The 27,345-nt window shown below is 41.3% G+C and overlaps 1 protein-coding gene across 1 annotated transcript in view; it reads left to right on the top strand.

Moving 5' to 3' along the window:
* LOC143103798 (A-type voltage-gated potassium channel KCND3-like) overlaps positions 1-24,458 on the top strand; it is an 85,673-nt gene extending 61,215 nt beyond the window's left edge. The window contains exons 2-6 of the mRNA XM_076267620.1: positions 11,651-11,813; positions 19,123-19,224; positions 21,615-21,707; positions 22,216-22,511; positions 24,248-24,458. Of these exons, the coding sequence (XP_076123735.1) occupies positions 11,651-11,813; positions 19,123-19,224; positions 21,615-21,707; positions 22,216-22,511; positions 24,248-24,458 (865 nt within the window). The remainder of the gene's footprint in view (positions 1-11,650; positions 11,814-19,122; positions 19,225-21,614; positions 21,708-22,215; positions 22,512-24,247) is intronic.
* Positions 24,459-27,345: the final 2,887 nt, after the last annotated feature.

Below are 27,345 nucleotides of genomic sequence, written 5' to 3'. Positions count from 1 at the left end.
GCTTTGGTTGGTTTAGATACAACTGGTATGCAAAATGTAAAGTAGTGGATTAACTTTAATTTGCTATGCTGCATATGGGACAATAGATACATATGGTAAATTATATAAAGTAGGCCTATTAAAATATTCAAATAGCTTAGTCTAACTTTTCTAAAATATTGAGGGGAATCCAGTCCAGTGCACATGTGGTAAGTAGCCTAGGCTACTACAGACACAGGTGAAAAACAGTCAGCCTCAGCCAGTAAGCACAACCAAATATGTACAGCCAGCTTCAAAAGCAAGCAGCCCAGACCCTAAAATTGGGCATTTATAGCTGTGAAGGTAATTCACACACAATTATTTTTCTTTTTCTCAAAAAGATATAGATAAGATAATATTTTTCTCAAAATATATTTGGTAACTTCTGTAGACATCCAGTTAGTAGGAAAAAAAACTATTGCATAAAACAATTTTAAGTTGTCGTATTTTGCCGTGGTATAGTCTTAATTTTTTCATTTAGATGTCTTGAAAAGGTCTTAAAAGTCTTTATATTTGCACTTGGAAAATGTGTAGATACCCTGCAGTAGAGTCGGTGGACGGGCTTAACATAATAACGGCACAGTTGCGACGGTTCTGCATGAATTTGTCAGGCTAAATCTCACATACATCTATGATATAGATTTTTTTTTGTTATTGTCATTATTTTTCAATTTTAATGAATTTTTGGTTTGTTGCCTGGCAGTGATGGTGGTCATAGTTATGGTGCTGTGCTGAACATACCCTTTTCAGGCAAGAATGAAGTCCTCAGTATTGGAGTTCAGGATTTCTTTTCTGTGACAAGTAATTTGGACATACTGTAGACAGTAATTCACACAACACTGTAGCGTTCACCGCTATTATGACTCATGCAAGGAGCCGCTTACTGCTGAATGTGTAGTTTAATTGTTGCTGCTGTCGTCCAAAGCCACGCCTCAAAACTGTTCTCCAAGTGTCAACTTACATGCTAGATAACTCCCTTGTTTCGCCATGATCCCACACCCCACACCACCCCAGAAGGGGTGGCACTCCAGCATTGGCCCAGGACCAGGTAACAAAGCCTGTTGTGAAGATAATAGAACATTACACACATTAACCCATTCGTGCTGGATGCTGCACGACGCAGCATTGACTCTCCCGCTGGTTGCTGCGTAGCGCAGCATGCTTTTTATTTTATGTTTCTAGGTGTGCAGAGGCTTAGATAGTAAGGTTTTGGTAGACGTTGACAATTCTTAGTAATTTTTTTCAGAAAACCCTCAGGAAATAAGGTTATTTAGTCTAGAATGCCATAGGATTCTATAGGTGTTTTAGCAGGCATTTCAGGAGTAAATGGGTTAACCTGCAAAACACATAATATTCTTGAACTTAAGACACGCTAAAATACTTTAAGTTGCTCAGACCTATCAAATCAGCTGACCTATGCAGCTTAACATCAATTAAATGATCAGGTGATATACTGTACAATCTCCTTATGGGATGGCTTTGTTAATCTAATAAGGCTTTTGAGTCAAAAATGCTTATTCCCAACTAGTTTTTGGGTTAACAGTTTAAGTGCATTGCACAAACTAATGAGGGCTGAGTGCACTGGAATAACAAGATCCTGTGTAGAACTCCATTGCAAAGATTTTATAATTACCTGTTTTGTCTCAAAGTGAACTGCTGTGACAGCACATCTGAAACATTGTCACAGAGAGAGAGAGAGAAGGAGAGAAAGAGTAAATTTTTCCGTAGCATTCTCTGTGCACCATGCTTCATTACCCCGACTGATTGCACTGCTAATGTTGTCAGTGAATTTTGGAGTCGCAGTATGTTTGCCAATTTCGTCTGGCTGGTAGAGCCAGTCGTGGATTCAGAGCCACATTGGAGAATTCATCTGTGGAAAATGAGTAATAATCTACCCTGGATTGGCACAATAAGAGTGAGGAATGGAGAGAATTATAAATACATGAGAGGGATGAATGGCTGTTCCATGACTCAAATGAATGGTTCAAAAAGAAATCAGGTTTTTCTGTCTGTATGTCTGCAGGCCAGGTCTCTAAAACAGTGAGGTGGTTAAGTAATGCACTGATGAGGATGTTGCATATTTACTTACTCTCTGAAGGCAAACATTAGTGTGGCATGTGTGTCATGTGTCATATGTATATACACATAATAACACCCTATGATATATTGGCATAAGTAATTGTAACGGCAAGCGTTCAGTTATGTAACTGTGTCATGGTACCAATGACACCTTTTCTCAGTTTGATTCTCCAACAGCTTATTAGTAGCTGACATAAGTGTGAAAGCCATTGACATTAAATGACATTTGTGGTTACCTGACATATCAGTGGATTTTGATTGCTATGATGGCTAATAAGAAGATATGCAGTCTGCTGTGACAATTTTATGACATGTTGATGTCTTTAGAATAACTCACAAATGGGTAAATTGATCTGCTTGCATGAAAGGCTGTGCTCTAATTCATTCTGGAACCTAATGAAACCTTACATCTACAGATAAGAGAGGCTTTTCCATCAGACCAGTTCAGCCGTGTTTTATCTGGATGTATTTATCATTTTAGATTGGCCTTAATTAATCTAGACTTTTAGCTATTGTGCCTTAACTCCATTTCAAAGGATTTGAAGGATGACAACATGGATTTATAATCTGGGACTTTTGTCATATGAAGTAAATCAGGCTGTTTCTGTTTGATATATTAAAGTATCTTAATGGTATTTGACAGAAATACCAAAAAATGTCAACATATCCTTGTTTTGGAAAGTTTTAATGTACACATAGCTATGTATCTTAAAACAAGCTATTAGTTGCTCCATCTTGGTGTGCTGGGGGGGAATTTAAATACAACCAACACAGTCCACCTCAGTGTCCTCTTCACCTCCACATCTATGTCTTCTCCTGTGTGCATGTTTAAGGGGGCCATGTTTTTCCTTTTCTATTCTTTCCCTCTGTAACCCTTGATTGTATCAGATGCTATATGCATAGAGATCCATACATCATATGCAATTCTAGTTCATACAGCATCAGGTAATCAGTTGCAAGGCAGACAGTGCCAACACACCTCTGTGTTAAACCACCTTAATAACAAACAAACACACACACATGAGCACACACACACACACAGACAGACAGATTAGAGGGACCTATGAAATGTCACAGGGTTACACTTATCACACAGGATTTAAAATAAAAACAATCATGATAGAACCCCTGTGTTTAATCCTTTTGTGTAGGATTTTTTTGATGGGATACGTCTAAAACCTATTTGAAATAATTCAAAAATCATGTCACTGTCAATGTGTGAATGATGGGCCTTGCTGGTGCTGGAGAGCCTGAATATTTTTAATGCACTTCACATTTGCACGTTAGTACAGTAGTCTGTAGATACAGCGAAACAACCAGAAGTCTTTCACTTCCTATGAAGATTCGCAGACCGTGTGTGAATGGGTCCGAACCGCTGTGAATGAGTGCAGTGCGAAAAATTTGTGTCCATTGGACATCCGGATGCATTGGTGGAGTTTCAAGCAGAAGTCATCGAAAAGAGACGTGTATGATCCATAGTGGTACTGTACACTAGCCCAATATCGTCAGAAAATTAAGTTGGTGTAAAATAAAAAATGATTTCGTAACAAAGTTTTTCTCATGTACTTTTCTTACATGGTTTCCTAACGTTATTAGGAAAGTAAAGACAATTTGTTAAAAATGAAATTTCTATTGTATGTTTTCCACCAAAACTCCAAAACCTCAAAGGGCTTCCAACACTTTCATCAGTATAGTAGGCCTACGACATCCACTTGGGGGAGCATTGCAAATATCGGAGCTGATTTCCAATGTGAATGCACCATAAAGGTCAATATGTACATTTGGTGTGAAAAAAACAAACAATAGGAAACATTGTCTTTCCACTGTGCCTTGACAGAATTATGGCATGGTCTAAAAACAACAGCAAAAATACATAATACACTTTTAATCTGATTTCACTGGGAAATATGTGAAAAATGGCACAGAGTTAATAAAGGAAAGGTTTTTCAACGATGCCCAACTTGCAAACAGTATAGAAGTTGGGTGGACAGGTCACATCTCCACTTCACTAATGTACGGTATGTTATGTAGGACCTGAGTTACTTCAAAGGCCATTGCCTTAATGGCCTGTACTTAGCCGTGGATGTCCTCTCTTTCCTTTCCTCCATCCCTCCCCTTCTCTCTCTCTCCCCCTATTTTTCCCTCCGTCTCTCAGCCAGTCTTTTCCCGTCTCTCTCTCACACACTCCCTCGCTCTCAGAAAGAAACACAAGGTCTGTGTGAGTCCCTCAGGCTACAGACAGAAATTAGACTTCTCCCTTGATTCCAGCGTGCTCCATGAATAGATCCACTTTGATTTCACCTCTCTCATTAGCCTTGCCTCTGTGCGCCATGCAGCCCTAGCAAATGCACAGCAGGATTTTTATTTGGTTGACAAAGAGGCACTTAAAGCAAGACAATGCCGTTATTTTACCTTAAAATAACTGGCTTTAAACTCATCCTGATGCTACACTGACTTTTTATATGGATAATGACGTCTTTGACATTGCTAATGCTAATGCTATGTAATGTTGTTATTGCTAATGTACGCCCGGAATGCTTGATATTGTACTATGTAATGTTGTTGATCGGATAGGATAATGACTGTTTTAGTCAGTTTTTGACTAACTGGGTACTGTCTTAGCACTACTGGCATTGAATATTGACACCAAGGGCCATAGATATAAATTTGTCAATCGTGTTGCTTGAAAGGGGAATAACACACATCTGTCACATATTCATCGAATGGATAACTGCTAAACAAACAAATTATAATGTTTTCAAAATACACATATATATATATGGTATATATATATTATCAAGGACTGGAGGAGTTGAAGTTCTGCCCAATGCCATTGGTGGTGTTCAGTGGCTCTAAAAGGAAATTGCATTACATTATTATGTAGAACTGCTTTCTGAACTTTTTTGTAAGGATTGTGGCCTGCGATATCTCCATTTGACAGTTACAGTTGACACAGATCCATAATGATGGCACCTATTGGCTTGCAGTCTCTGTTATGGTTGGCGCTGTGTCACCATTTTGCCTCAGGCCGTACACTCCAGCACAACTCGGCTAGTCTATCATGTGTTGGGAAAATCTGAGAGGAAGGATGTGAGAATGTGAGAGGAAAAAATTTATTGAGGCTTTATATGAGACTGTTAGATATTCCCTGTGAAGAATCATTCTAATCTGGCCAAATGATATACAATCTTATCATTCCTGTTTTTATCTGGTATAGAATCATCTCCAGATATTATTATGTACAGTACCAGATAGCAGGGCAATGAGTAGACTGATACTGGTATGTGTTTGGTGGAATAAGCACTGGATCTCAAACCACACAACTATACACTGTTCAAGTCACAGCCATAAATCAGATGAAACTCCAACCATGGAGTTAAATGTTTTTGTTGTTGTTGTTTTTTTGCTTCCAGTGCATTTATTGTGACCAATTTTGTTTCGCTTCCCTAGTATGAGTAATTAAGAAGAGGCCGTCTGAAAGGATCACAGGCGTGTTGTGGAAACAATCGCTCAGGTTTTTCTGATGAAATATTTAATGGAACCAGAATTAGATAGATAGACCAGACAGAACAAACAGCCTCAAATGGATTTTTCACATCTCTCTGCAATCACCCTACAACCACCCATAAAAAGAGGGACAAATTAAGGATGGACGATAGCCTACAATAATCGTAGATTTGAAAATCCATCGGTGGGATGAAACACTCAATCTAGATCTGGGTCTGTTTTATGATTTCATGTTGTTTTACAGGGACAGAGAAAGCTCTGTTATTTTTAGTTCACCTTTTGCATTCAGTGTCCATCTACAAGCTATTTTGTGACCTTTTGTGCCATAATGTAAATAAGAACAAATAGCCACTTTTGTAAACAGCACAAGAACAGTACAAGGGGAAAAAATGTGTCAGACTCTGGAATCCAGAGCATCAATTTCCAACCTCAACATCTGAACTTTTAAGCAATCAGCACTCTTTTAGCTGAGATGACCCTTCATCTCACCACTGCGTGTCTGAGAGTGTGTCTGCATCAAGCATATATTCAGAACTCTAATTGCCCATTTCTCTGTGATGAGTGATTTGGTGGCTTCTTTATTGATTCTAATTGGCTGGTTGTTATGAGTTCCGTGACATTCAGGTCAGAGACAGACTTTTCATGAATTTTTCAAAGTCAGAATCACAAGGTGTTCTACTGTTAGTAGGTGTAAACTATGTTTGTTGGAAGGGTGCTAAATTCTACAAAGGATAATATATACTGTAGGCAAAATTAATTGTCATTCTGATTTTCATTCTGATCAACTTAAGATGCCTATTTAGTGCCTTCATAGTTTGAAAATGATATCCATCCCTCAAAGTAGGAGAGGCCTCTCTCTAATGGCTATGGGTAACTGCATACATAAAATGCTATTGGACAATTTGCTAATGCCTGCACTTTCCCAAAAGTTAGCATTGATTTCTTTGTTGCTGCTGAAAATTGGTCTCCTTGAGGCAATAAACGTTTCAGTAATTTTTTTTGTGAACCACAAGAGGAGTAATTTCATTTCCATCACATTAACATTGCACCATGGAACCGAACACCATGTCCAACTGTTGCATAAATACCAGCTGTCTCTGAACCAGACCAGTGCCAAAGCCGGGCCAGACCTGGGCAAGCTCAAGCCCCACATCAGACTTGTACTCCAGGAATACATTTCACTGTCGGAATATCCTGCCCTGCAGGTGCATCCTCTCCTAAGTGACAGTCTCTCTGTTTTGTTTCGGGGAGCGGCGTGGCCCAACAATTTTTTTTTTTTCATTCTTGGAGCGCCACCAGAGACTAGGCACTGCCAGAGACACTTCTTAAAGTATTATTATCAGAAAAACCGCGGGGCGAAACAGTGGAAAGGAGAAGGAAAGCCCAGTGCACAGAATGGCATCGTTCATATCCCCACCTCGCCCTGCCTTGGCACGGTGACGCCTGTCTGAGAGATGGGGGCCGAAGGGATGCCATCATTAATAGTGTGACAGGCGGTAGCGGCTAATAGATGCTTTGTTTGGCAGCTCGCGCAGGCACAATGCACCTGCCTCTGTGCTTTCGAGACAGACGTGAGCACTATACTGTTTTCCCCTCTCTCCGAGATGGATACAGAGAAGGGCGAATAAGGGGCAGCCATTATCAGAGCCATGTTTGCTGCAGACTAAAGGATCATGCTGGGGCAATATGCTGTGTTGTGTTGTGCAGGGTTCAGTTGTGTTGTGTTAAACTATTCAGTGTTTTGTTGTGATATGTTGGGTTGAGTTGTTTTGGTTTGTTGTATTGTAAGTTGTATATATATACATATACTTTGATATTATACTATATTATTATATTATATTATATTATATTATATTATATTATATTATATTATATTTAGGGCTGTCAAAATAACTGATTAATTTCGATGAATTAATTTGAGAAAAAATAACTGATTAAAAAAATAGCGCAGATTAATCGATTCCGTATGACCTTTGACCCTAAGCCGTTCTAGTCAGTAACCATTAGACTGTAAAATGAAGGAGAGAGAAGAAAATAAAGAGAAATAAAAATAAAGAGCTGATTAAAATAAAGTCCTCTGCAATGTCTGTAGCAAGGAATTTGCATATCACCGGATTTTGTCAACTCTAAAGTCGCACATCAATGCAAATAAATAGTGTTGACATTGAGGGGAGTGTTAATTTATTTTCATTGTGTCCCCTAGGTTAAATCTGTGACCTGAAATGCAATGTATGTGAAAAAAAACTTCTTCCCGAAGCACTTTTGAATTTATTTCCTCAGCATATTAGGTCATATCGTAGATTATTATGGCCATTATTTGAACAGTGAAAATAATAATAAAAGAGTTTTTGAACTTTAATGTCACTAATGCTGATTATTCAATGATCCATTTGAATTTAAATATTTAAAATACTTTCACAACAAAAAGTATATATGCGATTAATTTAGATTAATTAATCAGAGAGTATGTAATTAATTCGATTTTTTTCTTTAATCGATTGACAGCCCTAATTATATTATATTATATTATATATTCTCAAAATCTTCAGATTATTGAAAAACTGAATATCAAGAGTGCTATGCTGATGTCTGATGTTTGAAGGTTGGAAAAAGGGTAAAGGTTTGATGTTTGAAAACCCATTTTGTCCCCGTTTGTGCATTCATCTTTTTGCTAGAAGGCCATACAGTATGTCTTTATTTCCCTTGGTGTATTTCACTCTGTGTCTATCATCACCTTGCTGGAGATCCCTGCACGGATGATGACAAGAGCATGAGTCACTTGTTTGGAGAAAAAGAAATAAATCAACAGGGTTTATGACTTGCCTTGTGTGTCTGTTGTGAAATTGACACCTGAGCCACTGTTTTCTCTCTCTCTCTCTCTCTCTCTCTCTCTCTCTCTCTCTCTCTCTCTCTCTTTGGCAGTGAAAGATGTCTCCATCCAGGTTTTCATGAGTGGGTGATTCAGAGGCAAAGTGTTTTTAGATGTGACTGAACATATGATTTACCTGTAGCGGAGGAGAGAGAATGTTATACACTGAGTGATACGAGGAGAGTACAGTTTCTAGTTGTAAAATAGTGAGTGGAGTGAGGTGGATATATCAAAATCAGCTGACTAAAAGCAATACATTGTTATTATTTTGTAGCCTTACACAATTTGGGGTTGAGTCCTCCATTATGAGATTGAAGTAACTGTCTTAAACATGTCATGGCTTATTCAGTCATCGCCATGACAGCTTTCAACTATACAGCAATGTCAATATTAACTGTTAGCAGTACTTGCAATATGCAATTAGTAATTATTACATTGTATTAATTAGTAATTAATTATTTCTTGTTGATTAGTAATTATGGTACTCATGATAACTAGATTTTTAGATCTTAGAAGTGATTCTGAGTTCTCTAAAAAAAGTGGTCATGACAGTTATCAATACCAGATACATGACACTGTCATCACGGATGGATTACCGAACGGGCCCAGGCCCAGGAGTCTCAGGGCTCAGGGGGCCTTGAAGCCCAGGACTCTATGGAGTCACTACTATGTTCTCCACCCACTGATATCTGAATAGGGCCCCTCAGTGAAATAACAGAGGTCTTACTATTTGTGATAATCTTGGTTTGTAATTGGCATCATTTTTCAAAGCAAGATGCCTTGAATCTGTTGATGGTTATGTCATATTTGTAAGTCTTGTCTTTTTCCCCCACAAAACTCACAAGAAGTCATCATTTAAGAGATGTCCCATCACCATAGCTGAGGTACCAACTTTCTGAGGTGCAGAGGAGAGCCCTTTTCACATCTGTGCCCAGCGCCTCAGTGGGTCATAATCCGTCCACGACTGTCATGTCATTTGACTTAGTTATAATGACAATTGAAAGCACATTAAAAAATAAATCTGACTTGACATGCCATCATCCATAATATATTTATGACAAAGTTTACCCTTATGTCACTCAAAGCTGTTGACAGAAGGAGACAAAGAAAGTAGCCCTAATGGTGGTTTGTGGATGTGCTTAATAGGTAGCGCCCATCTCAGTGTGTGGCCATATTTTCAAAATGACTCGGGAGACAATTTGTATGAAGCCCACGACAGGCGGCTAGGGAGCTTGCAATCTCGCCTTCTCCCGGGTGTCCCCAGAGCTTTGGAGCCAACAGTGTGTGGCCTACCTGTCAGGTCCTCTCTGCGCCCAAGGCACTGAAAATCAATGGAGAGTAAATTTAAAAGGGGCTGATGGGTATACTGTTTTGGAGTTGTGTGTATGTGAGAGAGAGAGAGTGTGTGTGTTGGGTGGTTAGGAGTGCGACTTTGAAGACGGATCCTCCAGAAGAGAGACACAATGGGTTTTAATTGAACTCAGAGGTGACTCACAGCTCACAGTCTGCTGCATCAGAGATAAATAGTTTTTTGCTTTTGTTCGATTTCTGTGTCATTTGTCTCTTTCATTTTTTGCCTTTCACAGGAACTTTGCCATCTTTAAAAAAAATAAGTTTTATAATCCCTGGTAGAAGATGGAGGCCATTTTTGGTTCAGTAACTGTAGATCAAAACCCATTGAGGGTACAGACACACCTGTCCTTCGGATTGTCTCCTCCACTGTGTGTGTGTGTGTGTGTATGCATGCGTGTGTGTGGTGTGTGTGTGTGTGTGTGTGTTTCATCATACATGTGTGTTTCTGATTTCCTGTGTGTGTTTTCTTTTCTCAGGGATCAGTGAGGCAAATCCATAATTAATCAGCAGCAGAACTGTCACATCTCTCTGTCCTCTCTTGCAAATAATCGGGAACATTTGGAGATGCTGACAGGCGCTCCTCGCACAGTAATAGGATACCATTACTTTAGTGCAGCCAGCGTGAAGGCTCTGTGGCTTTATCGGAGTAGAGATCGAGCTTCTTTTTTTGTTGTTGTTTTCAGTGAATCATATTCTTTGAAATACTTCTGTAAGTTGCAAGTGTGTTAAGGGTGAGCAGGCTCACAATGTCATCATGCATCCATTTTGATTCCCTTGTGAGATGTTTTTAGCTCAGGTGAATAGGCTGAGTGCCACACAACCTTGCTCTTTTTTATTCCCTACACAAACATTGAATTGCTCCAGATTTCATTTACTGGTGGTTTCAAAATATCTATGTGTTCGACCTTTATTTTCAAATCACTGTACTGTGTCCTAATATATTGTATTGTTCCTTGTGCACGGTTGCTGAACTGCAAAATCCTGTGGATATGTTTCCCTGCCAAACTGAACCCTGCAAGCCAGTATCTCGAATCAATCTGCACCCCCTCTCCCTGCCCCGCGCTCTCACCCAGTCACTCTCCGTGCCGACACACTGATGAGATGGCCCCTTCGACATGCCATGTCTCTGCACTTGCCTGTACCCGACAGGCATGCCAATAAAGCCGCTGGCACCTGCCTGCCTACTCCTCCTCCTCCTCCTCATCATCCTCCACCTCTGCAGATCACTGGGCAAGGAGCTGGCATGGAGGGACAGAGGGCAGCTTTGTTTCCTCTGCAGTCTGGGCCTGGGCAGTGTAGATAGCCCTCCCTATCACCCAGCAGCCACTCTCCCACCTGTAAGAGACTCTTTCACAGCCACCATCAAGCGCCCCCAACACACACACACACACACACACACACACACACACACACACACATACGCACACACATACGCACACACATACGCACGCGCGTTCACCCAGCACCATGTAATTGAATTACAGAGCACAATTACTGAGCTGCCTAAACCGCTAGCAGGTTATTGTGCCACGGCAAACAAAGGAGGTGAGGAGAGATTGAATGGGATGCTTTTAAAGAGATGCCCCTCAGCAGGGGAATGTATAAGGGCATGTCCTTTAGATTGTATCTAAGGCCTCTTTTTTGTTCCCCTCTTTCTCCTCTCTGTCTCCATTCATCCTCATCTCTTCTCTGTGCCATTTTTTCTCACTTCTTATATTACCCACTATCAATCTCCTGTCCACCTCTCTTTCTCTCTCTCTCTCTCTCTCTCTCTCTCTCTCTCTCTCTCTCTCTCTCTCTGTTTTTATCCTGTTCTCTGTCCAGTTACGGGGACATGGTGCCCAAGACGATTGCCGGGAAGATCTTCGGCTCGATCTGCTCCCTGAGCGGGGTGCTGGTAATCGCCCTGCCCGTGCCTGTCATCGTGTCCAACTTTAGCCGAATCTATCACCAGAACCAGAGAGCCGACAAGCGGCGTGCTCAGAAGGTACAGGTGAACACCTTTAAACTATTAGATGAGCCCCGTCATCCCCGTGAGGGTTGTCAGGGTGAGGGGTGTGTGTGTGTGTGTGTTTGTGTTTGTATGTGTGTGTGTGTGTGTGTGTGGCTATCCATGTCTGTCTATGTCTGGATGTCTGGTGTGTGTGTGGGGGGGGGGGGAGTGTGTGTGTTTGTCTGTGTTATATTATGTTGGAATATGTGCATGTGTGTGTGTATGTGTGTGTGTGTGTGTGTGTGAATGTCAAGTATGACTGATGTGCATGTGGTGTGGTCTGGACCAGATGGTAAGACTGGTGCCCATCGCCTCCCCTCACCCTGACTGCCCTTTGACCTCAGAGATGCCACTAACCCCTGGCATGCGCTGCAGCGCCGAGACTGGTATGCAAAACCCCCGACCGCTGGCAGCATGCCCTTGTGCCAGAACCACCTTGTCACGTCTCTCCAATGCCACCCTGTCACATCCCGACTAACCCCTCAGTGCCTAGCCATCATGAACTCTATGGATAAGCACTGAGGCTTCATATGATGAAGGACAGAGATTACAGGTATGCTGCAGGACAGGTGGTCACACCTGTCTGACAGGTATGGGGTACGACCGCGGGGATCAGTGGTAGACAGCGTGTAGGTCAGGTGGGTTGCATGATTGACCTCCATGTGTCATTAGCTAAATTAACATTATCACAGAATGACCTCAATCCCCTGTCCTTGTCTAAAGTGAAAGGGGTACAGTAGATAGCAGGCGTTTACCCCTGTTAATACTGTATGTGATGTACATTTGATTTGCTTTTGTGTTGTAGATGTTGCATGTCTTTATGAGTAATAGCTATTTTTGTAAAATTATAGCATCACATTTTAATGGTCCTTTATGTAATTATTCACTTGCAAAAAGTAGCCATGTAATACATGCGAAGAAATACAAATTTAACAATGCATCACACATTTTGACAGCTAGAAGCAGGGTTCGGCTCTAGGCATAGGCAAGGTTGGGCTAAGCCCAGCCAAAAATTGTGCCTTGCCCACCCAAATACCCATTTTGCTATCTGAGACAGTCCTATATTTTGCAAGAGATATGTGAGGCATTGTATGTGATCAATAGTTGGATTTATGTGTAGAGTTTTGAAAACAAAAGATACACAGAGATTTGAAATTGTGTATAAGCAGTTGTAAATAGTGCAACTGTACTAGTAATAGTGTAATACGTTTTATTTGTAATATACTGTAGATGTTTGCATAGTCTTCTGTGTAGCCTTGGTTGAATGCAATGAAAGATAACAAGTAGATCCAATTTGACCGCTTTGCTATGTTGCCCACCCAATATTTTTACCAGCCCACCTTAATATAGTAGACTTTTTCAAACTAAATACGTACACCTGGAATACAGTACTCTCCATGACTGGCGATCTGCCATCCTTAGTAATTGTTAAAAGTTGCAGTGGGCCCTTACTCCCCAGTGACTGAATACACACCAGCAGCAGCCCTGGTAAAGGGAAGCCAAATTATGTGACAGGGTGTTAAACTAAACACTATATGGCTATATAATATTTTACATCGCACAAGCTTTTTTCCAGACAATTAATATTCTCCTAACAGCCAATTCCCTTTGCCCCACAACAGACTTTAATAATAAAACCGTTACAATGGCAATAGCTTGAGATTCCATTATTTGTTTACTGCCCGTTTTGCTAGGCTCGAATGAAATTAATTAAATTGATTCTATTTGAATAATAACACACCCCATACGCTCCTGTTTGCCAGTCCCAGGTGTCAGCACAGAGCTTTTGATATGAGAAAATCTCATCGCCTTTTTTTGTTGTTGTTGTTGAGTTTTTATATTTTAGAGGGAGCCACTGTGGCTTAAAAATCACCCCTCTCCTTGGCTTAAACTCCAGAGTAAATAAACAACCCTTCACTCACAGTGTTTCCTTAAAGCGGGTGGAGCTGACCTTTCCCGCACGACAGATAAGGATGGAGCAGAGGGCACAGCACTGATGGGGAAAAAGGGGGAGGGAGAAAAATGGATAGAAATAAACGGTACTGTTAAAGAGACAGAAAGAGGAAGAGGGATGGAAAGACAGACAGAGAGGAGAGTCAGACAGAGAGACTGGAAGAAGGGATTGCTTAGATTTCTGGAGATAAATGGAGTAACAGAAGAAAATGGGGGCAGAATCGTGCCACCTTTTAATGGCATCGGCCCCCACAGCGTGGCTCAACCAACAACCCTGTAGTGCAGGGGTGGGCAACTAATTTCCCCAAGGGGCCACATGACAAACTGGGACTGTTGAGGAGGGCCGGACCCAAAATACCGAACTCAAGTCTGAACTCAATTCTGTCCAATTCTATTCTGTTCTTGTATAACATTAAGTAAATCATATGGTTTTGTTTACTACTCGTAAGAACAGATGAAAATGTGAGGGAGACCAAGGAAAAACAGCAATAGGCTATTTAATCTATGTCCAGTATTTAATCCTCATTCTCGAAAATTATTTTTTGACATTGACATTTTAAAAAAGTACTACAATATCTATATAATTAGGCTAGGCCATGAAAATGTGAAGGAGTCACACAACCATAGGCCACCTGTGCCACCATTTCATCAACACTCAGCAATATTTCATCATTAAATCATTACCATCATTAAATTAACTCTATGCAGAAATTAGACTATGAAAATGTGGAGCAGACAATAGTAGGCTGTCATTAGTTAATCAACATGCACAAAGAAAACTATTTTAAAAATGTAGGCTATGTTTTTGCAACTTTATGCACAAAACTGTGATTGGTCAACTCGCCCTGTGTGTTGAGCCGGCTGCTTCAAGCAACCTGTGGGTAGTAGCATCATACTAGTTCACTAACATAAGCTTTGCAAATAAACTCAGGCATATTTTGGATACAGTGACGGGGTTATCCGAATGTAAACTGTCTATCTGCTAGTAACGTTTTGAAATTAACACTTCGTATCGCCAACAAACAGCAGGAGTTCGTTCTGACAACCTTTGCGGTGGTGAGCGACGCAGAGAGACACAAAACTTTGAAAGGTTTACGCCGACTTAAAGGCAACTGCATTGTGTCGACGCAGAAGCATAAATTCTATTCACCAGCACATGAGTGAGGGTGTTTACATTGTATGCATCCACGCACAAATGTATGGGCGTACAAATAGCAGTCGCTTTCAAAATAAAAGCAACGATATTGATTTGCGTGCATTATCTATATGCTAGGCTCTTGACTATTGTTCTTTCACGGACCTTACGCGGGCCGGTCAGGGAAAGCCCACGGGCCGTATGTTGCCCATGTATGCTGTAGTGGGACGCTGTGTAAAAAAAGTAATCCACGGTCACCTTCCAACACCCAGAGGACCGATGCTGGCTGAATTCTCAGCCTCAATCCACATGAGGTCTAGTAAAGCTTTGGGGGGTTAAGTACTGAAGTACAAGCACACGCTCACAAGCAGGTATGTGTATTTTGTGATTAAACAATGATTGAGCCCACTGAAGTGGAGGTGTTTCACTTTGTAGTACACCTTCCTTAGGGGTGTGTTAATTACTGGGTTCGCAAACAACTGTGGCACGAGCAACCTTGAACCTTGCTGAAATGTCAAATGAATAATCTGCTTAATCATTCACTTCCACTGGGGACCATCTGCTTACACACATATACACACAGTGCTCAGGAAAATAAGTTTCAGTCAATTGAGAGAGAGAGAGAGCCTATGTACACCATCATTAGAAAGAGGCTTAGAGAATATCAGATAAAGTACTTCCAAATGCCAGATCCTCCCAGATTCTTGGTGACCATGTTTGACTGTGGCATTTGAAGTCCAAAAATTGATGGTGAAATTATCAGGTGATTATTTCAACCTGTTTTATGCCAGACTTTTGCCCTTGTCCAAACATTTCCCCTAGTTTCGTTTAATGGGTTTTGTCCTCCTGGTTACATGTCCAGTAGCAACAAAATATGTTGCTTTCCCCTGAACCTCACGCCAAAAAAATCATAAACATAATGCCTCGCTACGCTATGTCCTCCACACATACAAGCACAGTATATTAAACTAGAAAGCAGATAATAAATAAAAAGCCCTCACCATTTCCAGCAACCTTCCATCACCTTCTAATGCTTACCTATTGCATCTCCCCACTACTCAGGGTCACCTTTGCTGCATGAGTAAGCTTTAACAGGTCCTCTCATTTTAGAATTATACTGTACAGTAGGTCTCAACATTGACTGTAAAGCGCTCTGCATATATCCGCCAACATCAGTGCGCCAACACCTTCTGTCTCTTGCCCATTCAAACTGACAAGTATTCAATAAGGAATGCATTTTGTTGAGCTGCACCGACAAAAATAGAAGTGTACCGTAATTTATACGGCAGCGACATAAAGGGTTCGGTGGTGGTGTTTCGCGGTTGTATTGAAAACAATGAAATTGAATGTCAATTGAATTTCGAACGCAGAGTTTGCCACACTCATGTCGCCGTCGATGTGCAGAGGCCACCCAGACTTGTGCGGTTCTGGCCTAGACTTGGGGCAAACTCACTGGACCTTCACTAAACTCACTGTGCCATATCAGGGTCAGATCTGTTTGACACACCAACCTCATGTTTTTCTTCACCAAAGCTCTTCATTCTTTTTTCTCTCTCTCTCCTCAATCTACAGTAGAATAGCTCAATTCACAGAGCCAATTTAGTGAACCAATGGCGAGGTTGATTGTGGGCGTGCTGCTCGGTGCTTTCACTCCAAGCATTGCACGTCTCTAAATGGTCCGGGGTCACGGCCGGTAATGGGAGCACAAAGTCATGTAGAGCCTCGACGAGACAAAGCTCTGTTGGGGCGCGGGTCTAGGGAGGAGAAAACCTGTCAGGCGAGAGACACAAGGAGTGGGAAAGGTCAGCATGGAGTTTTAAGGTCCACTTCCATTAGAGAGGACCTCCAGAGACACGTGTGGCCAAAGCACTACTCTAAAAGGCCAGCCCGACACCCAGATACAGCTGGATATCCATTCTACGAAAAAGCAGAATTGCTGCAAGCAAAATACTATAAGACACAGTTAAATAATTGATCAGTAAAGACAATATCATTACGGGGGCCATGTTTGAAATGAATGGGATCAGTATCAATAAATGTTATTCTCTGTCACCATCTTATGGTCAAGGTGTTTGGCGTATGCTTTTGTCCAAACCGACTTGCATAACATTTTACAGAAGAACATTAACAACAGACAAAAAATAAATAATAATGCAGAAGAATACAAGAAGTGAACATAATATGTCATATCAAATGACAGTAAAAGACGTAATGACTGTAGCACCAGCTCCACATGTTCCCACATCATTTACAAGAGTGAGAGGGAATGTGCTGATCCTGCTGGGACCAGGCTGCTGTAGCGTTGCCAGCAGGCATCATTAGATTTGAGATAACTGGGATTTATCTACTGAATTGCATTCACCGAATAGAGCTTTCTGAAAGAGACTCCCTCAGCTGTGTAATTATTACATTATTAGAAATGCCTAGTCACCGGATTATGAGAGGATATTCCACACATTGCATGTACTGTAGTACTGTGAAGTAAACATAAAAATGGTTGTCAGTCAAAATCTTAATGACCCTACAGTATATTCCTTGTTTTAGTGCTAGTCTTAAAGCCCCTTCAAAAAAGTCAGAAGCAGCTGTCATTATTACCAGTAACACTAAAAAGAACAGTTGCTCAAATCTTTTTTCCCACTATATCATGTCTGTGTAGCCTTTGCATTTACCTTAAATGATGCCATTAAATGTGTCTTTGAGAATAATGCTGACAGTGTTGCAGTGAAATATTTTGACTTTTTCCTTTGTATTGGCTCTTGGAACATGCAGGCATGAATTGCCCCACTATTTCTTTGAAACAATCCACTTCACAATCCACAAATGGCCCCTATTACTTTTCTCTTACACAACCTCAGTGGGTTTCTCCTGAGGAGCCCTGGCAGTAAGTCTCTGAGCAAATGATATGGTATAATGGCCCTATATAGTGGGAGAAGCACATTCAGGGCTTGTCTTCTGCTGTCTAGTGCTAGAAATATCTATATTTTAGTCTATATTTTACTCTGAACTTTGTACAGTCATATCCATTCTAAAACAATTCCCCTGCTCCAATATACTCACAGTCTCTGAGTTCTATTGAGGGTACTCTTTGGTGGTTAGGATTTGTCAAGGCTAGGCAATTGTACTTTTATAGTGCATTTCATACACAGGGTAATTCAATGTTCTGGGTTCAATGCAAAGAATAGTAAATAAAAGCATAAAAAGGGCAGTAGAATAAAAATAGTTGACAAAGTAAAGTACATAAAATAATCCAAAGACATAAAAACAAAAAGTGCATTTGATTAACAGGAAGTACCTTTGATTGACAGGAAGTGCATTTAATCAGTTAGCCAAAAGCATCTGAAACCAGTTTGGTTTAAGTCTAGATTTAAAACTGGCAACAGTTAGGACATTTTTTATGTCATCAGGAAGTTGGTTCCAAAGCTGGACCACCAGTTAAACCAGGTTTTACCAACAAATATTTCTCCTCAGACCTTAGAAGATGTAAAGTTACATCTTTTTGGGTCCAATTGTAATCATTACATTAAGGGTGTACTAACAACATAAGCTAGTGATTTAAGTTAGATGCTTTATGCTAAAAACACTAATGAGGCTTTAGAGAGCCTGGTCAAAGCCCAAAACATTTTTCTTTTGTTTTTATTTTGGTGTTGCACAAATGGTGGGTTCCAATGTGTGAAGCTTCATGACAGTCCTTTACATTATCCTACTGCAAAGTGACTTAACTCTAGTATATCATTAGGCAATTCCTCTGTAGGAGAGAGGGTGAGAGGACTGTTTTGATATTTTGTCTTGTTTCGGAGTTGCATGGATGATGAGCACCCATGTCTAATGCTCTCTGGCACCCCATATGGTTATTCTACTGCAAAGTGACTCGAGTATATCATTAGGCAATTCTGCAGTAGTCCACTGCCTTTCTGCTCTGATATCTGCCTGGCGGTTTTATATTCAACAATGGCCGTGTTCTACCTTATAGCTACTTAGTGCTATATTCCCCCAATGTTTTATTCAACACCTCTCCACTAGCCTTAAGCATAATTGTCAAAATCCCAATACGTGTAAAAGCCATTTGTCAAATCCAACTCATAATTTGATCATGGCCCAGGGCTGGGCTGGGTGGGAGCGGATCAGGCGGAGCGCCGTGACTCGTGAGCATTAGGAAACGTGTTGACTCTTCCTACTCCCTGTCTAACACCTTTAAACCTCTCTGCCCACACACAGAAAGCCCGACTCGCCCGGATAAGAATAGCCAAGAAGGGGAGCTCCACCGCCTACCTGCAGACCAAACGCAACGGGCTACTGAACGAGCTGCTGGATCTCACGGTGAGGGCGGTCCCATGGGAGGGCGGCCTGGAGGGAGGGCTGCTGTCTGTTTCCACCTGGGTGAAAAGAACACTGACAGGGCCTCTACTGGAAACAGTCAACGCCTGTTATCTTTGACTGGCCTTCCGTTTCTCTTTTGTCGGTCCGTGTGTGTGTGTGTTTGAATGTGTGTGTGTGTCTTTGTGTGTCTCTGTGTGTTCAAGAGTCTCTCCTATCTGGTCAGCCTTATCAGCATGACTTGTTAAAGGACTTAAACCCCTGTGTGTAACTCAGGAATAAAAAACATAAAATAGTTGTATTCTGTGTGATACAAATCAAACTAGAAATCAAGATGATTTATAAATTTATCAAACTCTTAACACTGCGGTATCAGAATCATGACAGATGGACCTTGTTCTCTTCCTCCATCAGCTGTTGGTGTTTCTAGTGTGTTTAGATGTAAGCTTTGAGTCATATTGAATACAGCATTATACCTGTGATGACCCACTCTTGAGTACAAAATGGTATCATGCAAGAGTGTGGGCTGAGGCTAGCTGGTTAGCATGCTAACTTGTATCTAGGCAACACAGACCATAGGCATTTTTTTCACATTCTTTTGCTATGTCTGGTTCATTTCTGAATGAAACTATTTTATACATATAGCAGCTTGACATAATAGATTCAAGGAAAGCATGGAAAACATTTGACTTAGTGTCTGGTGTTTTTCTACCCTCACCCTGCTCATGAATACAATTCAACATGTATACAATCTAAACTACTTTAAAACCTGTATCCATGCTCAAAGACTGCACATCCAATTCAAATACCACTGAAAGACAGAACACAATGTTAGCTAATTGAAAAATTGAGTTGTATGAGTTTGGTTGGTTTGGAGCACCCTGCCTCTCTGTCTTTGCCATAAGTGACTAATCCCCATGTGCCAAATTCCAGTGGCAGTGACACCATTTTGTTTTGGCCTTTTCGGTTCTGTGCTCATCCCGGGTGCAGCGTGAGGTATAGATAATGAAATCAGGCCAGAGGACTCGCTCACTAGCTCTGTTTTAATTAGGAGTTATGAGAAATTAAAAAGTCCCTGGTTATCTCATGGAAAAGTACCAACACCCCCATCTCTCCCTCTCTCTCTCTCCTTTCACTGTCTCTGTTTTGCCCCATGCTCTGACTCTCTTCCCAGTGAATGTCACACCAGATGAAAGGAATACAGGCTCCAATCAGGGTATGATACAGCCAATTAGCTTTAATTAGCATTTGATGAGAGCTGCCTAACACAAGCAGGGAGGAGAGGAGGGTGCATTGGTCTTTCTGCCATAATCAAAATTTTCCTTTGTGGGTGCCATGCAAAGGCTTAGAGTGTATGCTCATCAGCAATGGTAGACATCCACAGAAGTTGCCATGTTTCCGTTATCGAGCCATTAATTCCCCTTTTTGTTCATAATACTGTCAGTCTGAAGAATGAACAGAAAGTAATGATATGAATCTGACTCATGAGGTGTTTGACTTCATACTTTTTTTTTATTTATGGATGGAGCTGTCAGCTGTGTTGTGCTTTGAGATATACGACCTTGTCATGGCCGTGCCATTGTGACATGTGCAGTAGAGTGAGGTGTCACAGGAATAACGTCGTACAGGGCAAGTTTGGCAACAAACAGAATGACTTCGGCAAGAGCTGTCTTTTTCTGTCCGGCTTCCCTCTTGAAATGCTTCCAAAATACCATCACACAACCTCCGGGATCTTTGATCTCCATCGTTTGTTATACTCCTACACACGTCCAGCCAGAGGCCTTCCTCCTAGGTTAGTGACGCATTGGCTCAATAATGCATTCACTGGACCGAGACTCCTCTCAGATGAGAGAGAGTAGTATGAGCCAGATATTCAGAGCATAGCGCTGCTCCCTTGAAAGTCTTTGAATCTGAGGGCAGTCTGTCAATATTGATAGACCTCTATAAATCCAATTTTGTAATCTGTGTATGAAAGTGATCCTGGCTTCCAATTCATCAATGCATTACAGTCCCAGATGACAGATTTGTATTATGTTATAATGGCAAAATGGACTAAATGGATAAAACAGCACAGAGCACTGGCTATATAGTTTGGCTACTATGTGCTAGTGCCTTTATACAGTATGTCTCATGTATTTAACATATGTTTATTGGTTGATTAATTGATTTATTCATTGATTTTTCATTTATATATTTGTTTGTTTATTACATTTTTCAATGATGGACTCTAGAGTTCTGTTTGGCAATGCACAGTAAGTGCTTATAAGATTAACAGGATTAGCCTTAGTAAGTTTCATTAAAATATTTTATGTATGTATGTACATGTATGCATGTGTGAGAACATCTCTGTGTTTGTGTATATGTGTTTCCTGGTTTTGTGTGTGTGTGTGTAGGCCTCAGAGGTGGAACAACAGCATTTGAACAAGACCTCATCCCTGCTTGAGAGCCAACATCACCACCTATTGCACTGTTTGGAGAAAACTACTGTGAGTCATTCCCTGCTCCAGAAACAAAATGCAGTCCAAATATGCCCAGTCTGTTGCTCTTTAAAGTTATTTGATTTCCAAAACGCTGAATCACCGAGCAGTTTATAAAGTTTGGGTCTACGCAGTTATTCAGCTGAGTAGAAAAGCTCAGGAGGCAAAATAGAATCAGATAATGGCAGAAGCCTTTTAAACAGATTTCATGTAGGCCCTTTAGGGCTCACTGTCGGAAGGAGAAAAAACATCAGGCTGTTTTGCAAAATAAGCAGAAGCTCATGGTTAAAACTGTGTTCGTTTTTGTCTGACTTATCATTGTTAGTTGCTTTGTTTCTTTAGGTATTTCATTTCCTTTTGTCTCTTTCACTTTCTTTTTGCTTTTGCACCTTTCCCCATGTGGTCCACCTCTACTCCTTCCCTCTCTCTCTACCTCTCCTCTCTTTCTCCTTATTTCCTCCCTTCCTCTCTCTCTCTCTCTCTCTCTCTCTCTCTCTCCCTCCCCTTATCTCCTCAGGGCCACGAGTTTGTGGATGAGCAGCTATTTGAGCAGAACTGTCTGGAAGGGGCCCTGCAACCGTACCGCTCCCACTCCCGAACCCCCTCCGGCTCCAGCCAGGATGGCCGGACAGGCACTTGCTGCTCCCGCAGGAGCAAGAGGGGCTCCACCCCCACCCCGGTGCCCAACGCCAGCCTGCCGGCCCTGCACACCCAGCCGCACATGCTCACGCACACGCTGCCACAGTCGCCGGGCCTGCAGGAGCTCAGCGCCATCAACATCCAGTGTGCTGAGCAGCAGCTCCACAGCAGCAGGTCAGACACTCACATTCTGCCTTGAGGCCGAGGCGTTTATCTGGATGATGTATAAAGTGCCGTGGAGACATAGTGTCTAGTCACATTTCCAGCGTAAAAATTCAACATTTACGTTCATATGGGGATAATAATGTTAATTTCTGGGTAATTTAATATGCCAATACTGCCAAGATATACATTCTCGGGTGTTGTAACGTTCATAATTAAATTTATTTAAATCGCTCGATCCATCTCTTGCTACAGGTTTCCTGAATATTTAAACACGAGTGTAGATAGGATTCCCAGCTCGCCTCTTGGAATTAGTTTAAAGGTCCTCTGTCTTTCTATTGTGCTTATAAATCTACCTGGAATGATGAGCTGTAAGGCACCACTGGCGACACAACAGGGTGTTTATCAGCCATCTCTAGCCACCAACCACTCAAATTCACTTTCTTTGTAAGTTTGGACATAGGTTACAGTTATACATTTACACAACAGGCTGTGGGGGTAGTTTGGAACTCATGGCTGGACCTATGGACCTTTGCTGGACCTTTGCGAAGACAACAGTAGTGAAAAGGTTTGCCTGTCCTCTCTGGTCCAGTGTAATAATACATGGTTCCCTGGCTGCCCTTGTGTTTTACTGTATGTGCACCACCTGGGTAAGAGTGTGGACAGGAGGGACTTTATCTCCTGAAGGGTGGCTAAAGTTCACAGTCGAACAACAGGGGAAAGGGTCAAGCGGGTCGAACGGGTCATCTGGGCCGCGAGAGGAGCAGAAGCAGAGCACTGGTCCATCCATCACTCCCACAAGCGACAACGCCGTGTCAGGTGGCACTGAGCAACAGAAGGACATGCACAAGAACAAAGGCCCACCGCTGACCTGTCCTCACAAAACTGTGCTTCAATGGCATAGAGGGCTGACTAGCTCTATGTTACATGCTATGGAAAAAAACTTAGTATAGTAATCAACACTTTTAATTCTTGCCTCAGTTATTTTGGATACCTCTAAATCACTGAACTGTAATGTTGCATTTGTTGCTTTTTGTGATTTTAATTTGCTTGTTGTAGTCATGATTGGGGAATTTTGCTACATTTATTAGCATTGTTTTTGCATATTTAGCAGGTACAGTAGCAACAGCAAGTTGCAGCTGTAGCACTGATATGGAAATGCTAACCTATGTGTATTTGCATAGTATACAGCCAATTGGATTGCATGTCATCTGGCCACATCCTGTAGGTCAGAGGTCAGATCATGCAATACTTTTAAGAAACACTAGAGGGCAGTGTATTGCTACCTGAGTCTGTATACACCAGTGAGTAATACGTCAGTGTATACATTGACATTCAGGGTGTGGTGTCGTGCTACCAATTAAAGCCTCATTGGTCTGAAAATCTTTAGAGCGCAATGGTGAATAAATGCTGTCTAAAATTATTTTGTCTTCCCTACTGCTATTTTGTCTTACCTACTGCTTTGCTTCTTTATTACCAATTTACAAAAAAATATATTGTTTTTTATACTAAAAATCATTCAATGGTAAACATCTTTGAACAGCCACTATTGTGTCTGAAGGCCGATAAAGTGCCTGGGTTGATGAAACAAAAGTGTTCATTCAAACAGGAGTTCTGGCTCAGTGCTTTTGTTTTCCATTCACATGTTATTCTATTGCATTTGTTTACAGACACGTCATGGTTGCTGTTGATAAATCCATTGTTTTGGGTGCCATTGAAATCCTCTGTGTGTCCTGTTCTCCCTCTAGTCGCTCTAATCTCAACATGCAGACCAATGAGGTGGACCGTCGCAACACCAGACAGCAGCTGCAGCAGGTCACCACGGCGATCATCAGTGTCCAGACCCCAGGCACGGGGAGCTCTACCGAGGAGGACGACGACAGCCACGGCCTCCCCAACCCCGGAGCCAGCGTTGTGACGACGGCCAGCTCGAACATCGTCAGGGTGTCGGCCCTGTGAGAGCACGACCACCGGCACGACCGAGCGTACAGCACAAAAGCACTGTGGGGTTGCGAGCTTACGCAGACCGCCCGGTCCCCTTCCACATCATGGCACACTGACACTATAGGGGCCACTCTGTTCATGGACAGCGTGTTGTGGGGCAAAGACGACAAGAGAAGGTGATATGGAGAGAGAGGCACAGAGGGGGCCCATGACATTGGTCTTTGCTTTGCACATCTTCCCTCTCTCTCTCTCTCTCTGCAAAGTGACTTTGTGTTCCTGATGACCATGCCAACCATGGGGGGGTTACAAGGTGCACAAGGTTCATCAGGTATAGCTGTGGAAAATAAGTCTGTGAGTAGCAAAGACTCGGGGGGGGGGGTTGTTACTGCAAGTTTGATTGTTCTTGTTTGTGTCTCCTTTATCATTGTACAGTACATCACAAAGATTTACTGTGCTCTGCCACCGGTATCCTGCTACTTTATTCTGTGTGTTTTGAAAAGTCTGAGTATAAGTCTGTATGCTGTCGGTGTGAGAACAACATATCAGGTGAACATGAGATTGTGTACATTTTGCCTTTTGTTCAAAGTTATCGATATAGATACTGCCTGTCAGAATCAGTTTAGATTATGTTTTTTTTTTTCAGATTTAAATGTTTTTCTCTTTCTCTCGCCGCTTTCTTTAAAAATCACTGTGTTTGACATTCTCTCATATTGTTAAGGATTGTTACCAGTGGAATATTTTAATTAGCCATACGTATAACCCCAACTAACAGCAGTTATCTAAGTTGTTCATCATTATTCTTTAAAAAATGGTGAGTTCCATTCCTTTAATCTGCTGTAAATCTTTTAGCAGTTCAGTGTTCAGTGCAATGCCTGCAGGAAAACCATAAAGATTTACGGTGTATATCTTTAGCCCTTTCAAATGTGAAAAAATAATCTGCATTTCTCCTGTCTATTTAGCAGTGATGGATGTGCAATGGACACTTTAACAGGTACAGTACTTGTGTAGTTTCCACAAGATAAAAGTTTGTTACACTATGGTTTATGTATGGTTCTGAGTGAGTGTTGCATTTTGCAGTGCTTTTAAATCATGACCTTTGTCCAAAAAAGTAACTTAGTCAACATATTAAGAACATGTTGCCTTTCTCCAAAATATATACTATATGAGTCGTGGGTTGGTTGAAGTCGGTGAATGAAATGTAAAACAGTGGCTAATGTGGTGAAATAGTCTAAATGAATTTTCTCACATTCCTCGTTTGCTTGTTATGGTGTTAATTGCATCAGCTCATTCTCATCATTATTTACTGTAAACACACCTGTCACAAAAGTTGTTCTCTGACAAATTGGTATTTGTGTTCAGGTTTGTCATGTTCTGTTCTATTAGCAATTTGAAGGCGGTTCCACTTGCGGCATTCCTTACCACATTCGTTCTGAAGTTTGCCTTCCTTTGAACCTGGTAGAATAATAATACAGTATGTGTCTACAGCTGTGTGTGGGATGTTGGACAGTGACAATTGTTAAGGGGAAGCGGCACTAGAATACACAGCTTGTTTCTAATGCTTGCTGAAACAAAATCTTGCAGTATTTCTCCTTACACCCCTTAAGACGAGCATCCTGTTATTTGTGATGCCCTCTCATTTTGGTTGTTTCCATAAATCCTGTTTCTGTCTGTCTTCGGTGTATATGCTGTCAGATGTTGGTTCTTCTTTATGACTTTTGTCCTGTGACATGTCTGATAAAGATTTAAAGTCTGCTGCAGAATCAGAATCATTCTTTCCTTAACTGAATTAACTGCATTTCTCTCTCATAAGATGTGTTCTGTCACTCTAAATTATATGCACCTTACAACTGATATTTATAGTTATTACCATAGATATTATAAAGCTTTATAATATCTGGTTATTACAAATGTGACATAAGGTCTTAAAGTGGTGAAATTGGTTCATTCTGTATGATGCTCATAATCCTGCTTTGCTAAATTAGCATTTTCAATCCTGTATGCTAATGGAGAGCTTAACAGCATGAATATTCTTTCATGTATGAAAAAATGAAACAGCAGAGATTCCAAGGAGGATTAACTGTAGGCCTACACAAAAACTCAATTTCCAAAGTACAGTACAAGTGTGATATCACTGTACAGTCAATGCAAGGATTTTTTTTTAAATTAAAATCCCCTTTTCCTGATCATCATCTAGTGTGCGCCACTCATGAAACAGGATGTTCTGTTGTATCAGATGCTTGGTATCGGTTTATAATTGAGCTCAGGGGAAAATTGTCTACATGTAATGAGGACTTGCCTTCTCACAAGAGCTTGCAGAGGGGAAAAGACGATGAGGGAAAAATTATTTCCAAAGACAACTGACCCATTTACACCACAACAAAGCAAGCTACACGCATCTACTTTAGAGTCTACGCTTACGAGTCCTCCCAGAGAAGAGATGCTTTAATTATGATTGAGGTATTTTGAGCCATATAATTGGAGTGTGTCCATACAGCAATGCATTTGTCACCATGTCCATTACAAAGCCATCAGAGAGGAGACACCATCTCTTCACTCACTGGCAGAGAAAAACAACAGAAGGACAGCTGTAGGCAAAAGAACAGAGTTAGAAACAAAATGCAAACCCACCCACTGCTAGTGAAATGGTTGTTCAGTGTCTTTACCTCATCTTTTCTTTTTACTGCTACATTGTTTTAGCCCAGAGAAAATCGTTGGGGTGTGCAGTTTTCTGCTTCTAAGGTGCCGATGAGTACTTTTAAGCAGATGGGTCTGTCCTTCTAGCCGGATGCTGTCACACGTTTGAATGTAACCCCCAAATACCCACGCAGCTAATCGAGCCATATGGTGGGGTAAATTGGTGCGGGGATCAAACCAAGGACAGTCCATCCTCATTTAGGCCTAC

The sequence above is a fragment of the Alosa pseudoharengus genome, unplaced genomic scaffold (genome assembly GCF_046254945.1).
Source record: "Alosa pseudoharengus isolate Yale_2024_CS ecotype anadromous, Long Island Sound unplaced genomic scaffold, YU_APseudo_1.1 YU_APseudo_1.1_scf_5, whole genome shotgun sequence".
NCBI classification, from domain to species: Eukaryota; Metazoa; Chordata; class Actinopteri; order Clupeiformes; family Clupeidae; genus Alosa; species Alosa pseudoharengus.
This window is presented reverse-complemented; position numbering and strand designations above follow the sequence as displayed.